The sequence below is a fragment of the Phoca vitulina genome, unplaced genomic scaffold, assembly GCF_004348235.1.
Source record: "Phoca vitulina isolate PV1807 unplaced genomic scaffold, GSC_HSeal_1.0 scaffold27, whole genome shotgun sequence".
In the NCBI taxonomy this organism is placed as follows: Eukaryota; Metazoa; Chordata; class Mammalia; order Carnivora; family Phocidae; genus Phoca; species Phoca vitulina.
The window spans coordinates 26,199,685-26,208,483 of NW_022589730.1; the positions used below are offsets into that span (position 1 = coordinate 26,199,685).

At 55.0% G+C, this 8,799-nt stretch overlaps 1 protein-coding gene across 1 annotated transcript in view; it reads left to right on the top strand.

The window, feature by feature from the left end:
- The first annotated feature begins 6,168 nt into the window (after nucleotides 1-6,168).
- The window catches only part of SKOR2 (SKI family transcriptional corepressor 2), a 33,744-nt gene continuing 31,113 nt past the window's right edge, over nucleotides 6,169-8,799 (top strand). Inside the window, exon 1 of the mRNA XM_032422599.1 lies at nucleotides 6,169-8,766. Coding sequence (XP_032278490.1) covers nucleotides 6,169-8,766 — 2,598 coding nt within the window. The remainder of the gene's footprint in view (nucleotides 8,767-8,799) is intronic.

Genomic DNA, 8,799 nt, shown 5'->3' on the forward strand with positions numbered 1-8,799 from the left:
ATGTGAGTACCCTTTCGCAGACTTGGAACAAATATTCTTGCCCTACCTGATGCAGAAATACCAATGTCAGGGACACTGAAGCAGTAATATTTCTGCTTAAAAGCTGAGAATGGTGTAAAAGGGAATGAATGAGAGGGATAGAAGATGTTTCTTTTATCTGTAACATGTCAATACCAAAGCTGGGAGCTGGAGAAGACAGAAAATATCTGGCATTTGATTGTGATGAGTTTATATTAAGGCTTTTATCTTCCTTGTGGGTCAATGCAAAAACAGTCCATGGAGATGGGACAGGTGTGGCAGAAAAAGGGAGTATGTTTCTGTGCCCCCAGCCTGCCTGCCTTTTAAGTCTACAAAGCCAATGCTGAGCCCAGAGCCAAATCTAGGGCTCTGATGGTTACAGGATGGGAGCCTTCTTCTGGGAGGGCCTTGAATGCAATAGGATCTGCTACGCCTCTGAGCGGTAAATTCGCGTCAGCACAGCGAACAGCTCCTGCCCTGCTTGGGCCTTGAGCTCGAACCCGCAGGGACCACGGCCACAGCTCGGAAACAGACTGCGTCCAAAGTGGAGGACTCCCTGGCCAGGTTTGAGTTCCCTTCAACCAATTGTTAAAAGCTGTAGCTGGAAACCGCCATCCAAGCTGCCGCGCCGGCCCCGTGAGCCTGCATCGAGGCGTCGCCTCTCCAGTTCCGAGGGGGCCAGCTCGGTTTGCGGTTTTCCTTTGGGTCCGGTGTCTGGGCTCCTTTACCTGTCCCTGGCCTGGGTGAACCGCAGCCACCCGGAATGGAGATGAGAGTGGAAATGCTCTTCTCCGTGCGGTGATACATCATGCAAACGGGTGACACCAGTTTAACCAATAAAACAATTTGAATCAATTAGCCGGCTGAGGAGAGTCCCGACGTGTAAAATGCATGTCAGCTCGAATAGGAAAGCATTGATTAACTTGGCCCGACCTGCCGCCTCCCACTACCGCCGGCTCCTCCCTGAGCCTGCCAGGGTCTTGGGCGAGGACAGGGACTGACAAGAATCAGACACCCCCGGCCCAAGAGAGGAAAATGGAAGGGCAGTGGAGGACCAGCAGGAGATTTGTTCAAACTGAGGAGAAAGCTAAGAGTCAGAGAGACAGTGTGGGTGGCAAAAAGTTGCTCACAGACTCAAAATATATAAACAAAATGTAATTTTGCAGTCCAGCTGCGGATTCTATGGAACATGGGGTCTGGTTTTGAACAACTGTTCTCCACCCTCACCTTCCAAAAATATAATTGGTCTGACAGCCCAAACAGGCACCCCAGACTCATTGGAGAAATAAAATTTTCTGCTATCTTAGAATTATTTGTAAAGATACTTAACCTAACATCACACATTTCTCTTTCCAGTGAAATGTTATTGCATTAAAATAAAGTCACAGGTTTGTATGGCAGTAAAGCCCCCAACGTAATGTATAAGTGTTTGTTTAAAAATCAGGGAAAGAGGTGGCTAGGGGTACCATTGAGTGTGGATTCACTCCTCAGGGTAATCTGGGGTGAGAGGGAAGACAAAGATTCATTCTGTTTCTCTTTTCAAGGAAAGATATTTTTGAAGGCACATTTCAAAATAGGGATATGTAAGGGGGAAAGGAGTTTGGGGGGGGTTGAGGCAAAGATGAGAACAGTTCTATAAGAAAGGGAAGACCCCATGGTGCTTCCTCCTCTGCAGCAACCAGGCATTCCCCTGCAGTACATTAATGAGTTGATACGACTTTTCGTTTTTCCCCGTTTTCAAGTCTTAAAATCCGCCCATTGTCACGCGTCCTTTCCAAGCAGCTCATGCTTTCTTTCTAGCAGCCTGGGCTCTAGGAATAGTAAACAAGCCAGGACCTTGCTTTGTGGGAGCCTCTGGCCCCAGAGAGGGGGCAGGGAAGGTAGGAGAAAACAGGCCTGGGTCTGGAACCTTCAGAAGAGCACAAGGCCTTCAGCCTTAGGAGGGAAGAGATTTGTGAATGACAATGACGCTCTTTTGGCTAACGGGCTGGGGAGGCACAGAACGTGAGTTTTCCTTTTTTTTTTTTTTTTTTTTTTTAGGCTGGGAGGTTTGGGAGGCAAGCGCTTGGGAGGGAGCGCTTCAGTGACTTCAGCCCCTTTGGACGGAGCCTAATTTGTGCAGCTAATGCATTTAGAAACTAAGAAATGGGCAAAAAGTTATTGCACTGACATTTGAAATTTATGTCCCCAAAAAGTCACAATTTCCACAGCTCTAAAACTGGTTCTTGGCGTTTTGATTTAAGACAGCCACAAATCGTATATCCCTCACTTTTCTGTTTGATCCACTCTCCTTGGTTTTCTTGACTTTTGATGAAGTGTTAAAATTGCACATTTTCCCTTCTGTACTTAGTGGTGGTTCATTGTTAATGCTCTATGATGGAGTCTGGTTGGGCTTCCTGGCTAGTGGAAGTTGCCTGATGACTTCCACAATGTGACTGTCCAGTTCTGAGCCTGTGTGTTTACCAGGCAGCAATTGAAAATTCAGCTATGATACTAAAGGGAAAACTAAAGGATCCCCAATCCCAACCCCTGCCGGTATCCTTCTTAGAATGCCTTCCAAATAGATAGCTTTTTCCCTTTTTGATAAACTAGGGTTAGTCATTTTGACTCCTGACAGCTGATCAATTAGGAGGCAATATACTGACACTTCACTATATCTTAGGTTATGCATCACCTTTGGGAAGCTGTGGGGAATGGTTCTTTCTCATCCCGGCTGCCTTTTATTTTATTTTATTTTATTTTATTTTATTTTATTTTATGTATGCTTCTACATAGTTCCCGGAGGAATTTACTTTTCTCAGAGAATTGGCAACTTGCTCAAGGGTGGTTCAGGTTTGAGGACCTCCCTGCTTTCCTGACTCACCTTTTCCTTGTGCTGAGGTGGCCTGCATGGGTCTTATAAAGTGGGTTAGAGAACTATTCTGAATGAAGTTGATAGATGAGTGCACACACACACTCACTGGGGTCCTTACTTAACTGTACACTTTCTAAAATAGAGAATGTTGCAATGACTTTCTGTATCTTGCCCTAAAAAGCAAAGGTATATTCGAAAGCAAGGACACTCTTCATGCTTCCTTCCAAGTTTCTAGACTGGGAACCCCACGCAGAAACTTCTCCCTTTTTTCTCATTTCACAGTGTTTCAGACGAGGTGATGAAGTTAATCTATTCTCCAGCTGACTGTGGTTTCTCTGTCTTCGGAGGCACAGCGAGGCTACTGGTTTGCACCATGTACCAGAGGGATCATTCACGAAGGAGGGTGGCTCAGAGAAATAAGGGGAGGGGACAGCAACGGGCAGGGATACAGTCGATTTAGAGATGTCCTTCTACAATCCGGGGCCTCCGGGATCCAGGTCCCTAGGATGCACGCAGACTATTCGACTTCTCACTCCTAAATCAGATCTGCGACTACAGCACTATTGCTGCGTTTTTCGCTCTGGGGTTGGAGAGGTTGTTGTCAATTGCGGGTTGGTTGGGTGTTAGCTTTCTTGCCTGCTGAGAAAGGATCTCGATGTTGCTCGCTCTCGCTTTCCCTCCCCCCTCCCTCCCTGGAACATGCCAGCCCTTTAATGTGGAGTGTCAGGGAGACGGTGACGTCACCTTGCCCGCTGGGTGGCGTCCCCTCGGTCCGACAGGAGTTCAGAGACAGAGAAAGGCGCTGTCAGACTGCGCTCCACCTGGGGCTCGCCTGCCGCGGGTTTCCGCGCGCCCACACTTTCTGCGGTCGAGGGGACGCCCCGCCACAATTCAGGCTGTCGTTCTCCCCGGGCCCGGGTTCGAGCGCCATTAGCGCCGACGAGCGCCAGGATCTTCACGCGGAGCCCTCCGGAGTCCCGCCCGCTGGATTCGAGGACCCGCTTGGATGCTTCGCCTCCGAGCGCCCTCGGAAGATGGGCCGGCAGCCACGCGCGTAAAGACACCTAGGGGTTACCAGGTACTGCTGAACCCGCCGGCCCTGCCTCGGCACACAGTTGGGCGTCCCTGCGGCGGGGTTTTCCGGGTTAGGCTGAGGGGCGGCGGCGGGCTGTCGTGGCGACTGGTCTGGGAGCCAGGGGAGTTAAGTTGGGGGTCGCTGGCTCCTGAGTCGGACAGGGAAGTTCGCCAGCTTCCCTTCTCAGGTCAACTAACTTTTGTCTCTTCTCCCCTCACTCGCTTTTTTAAAAAAAAAAACCCAGCCTCAACCCTCTTATTTGTGTCTCTGCTCTGACAGGAGTTTCTGGGAGGGTTTGGGGTGACAGTGGAAGACACCAGGAGGAGACACCCTGCTCAGTCTACAGCTGCTAAGGCTGCGGGTCTCGGACGTAAAGTCAGCTCTCTGCCAGGGCCGGGCCCGCGGAGCGCCGCTGCTCCGCGGCGAGGGTTGCCGTTATCCCAGGGTCTTATTAAAATCCTAAGAATCCTGTTTGGGAGGGAAATGAGCATTGAAGGACCATTGGGCGAAGCTGGGCCGGTTATGTTGGGCCCAGGTATCACTGTGCCATGAACTGCCATTTAACGCCCTGTCCCCTGGAAATATTGTCTCTGATCCATCCGAAGTGACAAGCCAGGCTCTCGTCTCGTTTGATCGCGTCGAGGTTTGTTCAACCTTCCTGGAGGCTGCAGAAGGTAATGAGAGCTGAGGATCCAGGGGGCAGCAGGGCAAAGGCATAGGGATAGATGTCCCAGGGGCCCAGAGAGGGCAAGGACGTGACGATTTGGGTGAAAGGGTAGGATAGTATATCCTCTGAAATCGCTGTAATAGCAAACTCCAGTGTACTTGGCCAAGAGTGGCGATGCTTCTGGCCATCAGTGATTTACCAGGGCAAAGGGTAGTGGTAGCAGCCGCACCCCACCTGACATGTAGCTGTGGAAGGGTCACTGTCTGTCTTCCTAGGGAATGAACAACTTTGTTGGTTTGACTTAGCAGCGTTTATCACAAAGATTTCTTCCGCTTGCTTTTTGTGTGTTTTCAATTTACTGAATATTTCCCCCTATTACGGTATCCCAATGACTGAAGATGATAGACATTTTACTGCAGGCCCAACCCTGAGCTTCTGCTTTCAACACTCCCACACATTACCTGGTCCACGAATTATCTAAACCGTGGGTCATCTTTTCCCCCTTATAGATACCGAGATATCTACATAGATCAGAAAAAGAAGTGTCACAGAAAGTGGTTCATCTCACAACTAAACTGGCCTTTTAAAGCCGGCCACTAATGATCACCACGAATTGTTAGTTTCTTTACACAGTTTCTGGGCTTTCACAAACTTGCCTGTACTTATTTGCTCATTGTCATGGAAATGACAGAAAACAGTTTTTAAATGCCTACACATCTACAACTTCATCCTCTTAAACTACGTGTCTCTGGAACCAGAACCACTGAGTTCAGCAAGTGGCTTTTGAAAGACTGAAAGTAAGACGGCCTATTTTAGTGCAATCGTGCATATGGCTTTGTACATTTTCCCATCTTTCAAAAAAATTCTAATTACAGTATCAAAAGATCTAATGGCAAAGATGGGGGAGGAGGGATTTCGTTTTGCTTTAATAAGTTGTGTCTCAACCAGTAGCGCATTTCCTCCCAAGGAAACCACGAATACCACAAAAATCACTTTTTTAAAGGTTTGGGTTTATTTTTCTTAACCAAAATCAATCTATTTCTAAGCAAACGTAAATGGTCTCTCTTTTTAAATTTGGGTTTCAATGATCACCCCCCCAGTTTTCCATAATTTTTATACTTTGTAATAGTTACAACTGTCATCATTACTTCCTAATTTCTAGCGGGCATGCCGTTTCATTCTAACAGCTTCTATAAATGGAGGGTAAGTTTTTGAGTTTCTTAGGAATTGATTGCATTTTTTTTAAACACACAGTTAACTTACTTTGGATGTTTAGAATAGAAGAAAAGTACTTCCCAATCCCTGCATTTCCAAAGGGCAACCTTGAAGACAACTAAGAGAGATGACTTCTGTGTCTGAAACTTGGTCCCTTTGCCCAGCGCTAATCTTGTCTTACTTAGCCAGAGCTAGGGAGTTATTATAATTCTTTAGTTAGCGGCTCAACCCACTCCTCTGTTTCAAGACTGAAAAGGCTCTAGTCAACGCTTTCTCCTTTCCATTCCAGTCTCCAAGACAGACCCGGAGGGCTCGGCCCGGGCTTCCGCGGCGGAGGAAATGGCTTCCAGCCCGCTGCCGGGGCCCAACGACATCCTGCTGGCATCGCCGTCGAGCGCCTTCCAGCCCGACGCGCTGAGCCAGCCGCGGCCGGGCCACGCCAACCTCAAACCCAACCAGGTGGGCCAGGTGATCCTCTACGGCATTCCCATCGTGTCGTTGGTGATCGACGGGCAAGAGCGCCTGTGCCTGGCACAGATCTCCAACACTCTCCTCAAGAACTTCAGTTACAACGAGATCCACAACCGTCGTGTGGCGCTGGGCATCACGTGCGTGCAGTGCACGCCGGTGCAGCTGGAGATCCTGCGGCGCGCCGGGGCCATGCCCATCTCATCGCGCCGCTGCGGCATGATCACCAAGCGTGAGGCCGAGCGCTTGTGCAAGTCGTTCCTAGGCGAAAACAGGCCGCCCAAGCTGCCCGACAACTTCGCCTTCGACGTGTCTCATGAGTGCGCCTGGGGCTGCCGCGGTAGCTTCATCCCCGCGCGTTACAACAGCTCCCGCGCCAAGTGCATCAAATGCAGCTACTGCAACATGTACTTCTCACCCAACAAGTTCATCTTCCACTCGCACCGTACGCCCGACGCCAAGTACACGCAGCCGGACGCAGCCAACTTCAACTCGTGGCGCCGTCATCTCAAGCTCACTGACAAGAGTCCCCAGGACGAGCTAGTCTTCGCCTGGGAGGATGTCAAGGCCATGTTCAACGGCGGTAGCCGAAAGCGCGCGCTGCCCCAGCCGGGCGCGCACCCCGCCTGCCACCCGCTCAGCTCGGTCAAGGCTGCCGCCGTGGCAGCGGCAGCTGCGGTGGCTGGAGGCGGAGGACTACTGGGTCCGCACCTGCTGGGGGCGCCCCCGCCCCCGCCGCCGCCGCCACCCCTGGCCGAGCTGGCGGGCGCGCCCCACGCCCATCACAAGCGGCCGCGCTTCGACGACGACGACGACTCGCTGCAGGAGGCGGCCGTCGTGGCCGCCGCCAGCCTTTCCGCCGCCGCCGCCAGCCTCTCGGTGGCCGCGGCCTCGGGCGGCGCCGGGGCGGGAGGGGGCGGCGCCGGGGGCGGCTGCGTGACCAGCGTTGGCGCCGGCGCGGGCGCGGGCGCGGCGGCTGGCGCCAAAGGCCCGCGCAGCTACCCGGTCATTCCGGTACCCAGCAAGGGCTCTTTCGGGGGAGTGCTGCAGAAGTTCCCCGGCTGCGGGGGGCTCTTCCCGCATCCTTACACCTTCCCGGCCGCAGCCGCCGCCTTCGGCTTGTGCCACAAGAAGGAGGACGCGGGCGCCGCGGCCGAGGCCCTGGGGGGCGCGGGCGGTGCGGGCGCGGCGCCCAAGGCCGGCCTGTCCGGCCTCTTCTGGCCCGCGGGCCGCAAGGACGCTTTCTACCCGCCCTTCTGCATGTTCTGGCCTCCGCGGACCCCAGGCGGGCTTCCGGTGCCCACCTACCTACAGCCCCCGCCCCAGCCGCCCTCGGCGCTCGGCTGCGCGCTTGGAGAAAGCCCGGCCCTGCTGCGCCAGGCCTTCCTGGACCTGGCCGAGCCCGGCGGCGCGGGTGGGAGCGCAGAAGCTGCGCCCCCGCCGGGTCAGCCCCCTCCGGTGGTAGCCAACGGCCCGGGCTCCGGCCCTCCGCCTCCTGCTGGGGGCGCGGGCGCCCGCGACACTCTCTTCGAATCGCCCCCGGGCGGCAGCGGCGGGGACTGCAGCGCGGGCTCCACGCCGCCCGCCGACCCCGGCGCCGTGTCGGGTGCAGGGGCCGCGGCCACTGGAGCGGGCCCCGGGGGAGCCCGAGTGCCCGCACCCCACCATCCGCACCTCCTGGAGGGGCGCAAGGCGGGCGGAGGCAGCTACCACCATTCGAGCGCCTTCCGGCCGGTGGGCGGCAAGGACGACGCAGAGAGCCTGGCCAAGCTGCACGGGGCGTCAGCGGGAGCGCCACACTCGGCCCAAGCGCATCACCACCACCACCATCACCACCCGCACCACCACCATCACCATCATCCCCCGCAGCCGCCGTCACCGTTGCTGCTACTGCCCCCGCAGCCCGACGAGCCGGGTTCTGAGCGCCACCACCCCGCCCCGCCGCCGCCCCCGCCCCCGCCGCCCCCGCTGGCCCTGCAGCCGCACCACCGAGGCCTTCTGTCCCCCGGGGGCACCAGCTGCAGCTACCCCAGCGAGGACAGCTCCGAGGACGAGGATGACGAGGAAGAAGAGCAGGAGGTGGACGTGGAGGGCCACAAACCCCCCGAGGGCGAAGAAGAGGAGGGGGAAGGTCGAGACCCTGACGACGAGGAGGAGGAAGACGAGGAGACGGGGGTCCTGCTAGGGGACCCCTTAGTCGGGGGCGGCCGGTACCTCCAGGGCCGAGGGCTGTCAGAGAAGGGGAGCAGCCGGGATCGCGCACCGGCCGCGCCGGGCACTTTCCCACTCGCCCTGAACTCCTCCAGGCTGCTGCAGGAGGACGGGAAACTGGGTGACCCCAGCGGCTCAGACCTGCCCCCGCCCCCGCCCCCACCTCTGGCCTCCCAGAAAGCAAGTGGCGGCGGTAGCAGCAGCCCGGGCAGCCCGGTCCACCATCCATCACTGGAGGAGCCGCCCTCCTACAAAGATGTAAATATCCCCTTTAGGCTCCTTCAAGCTAAT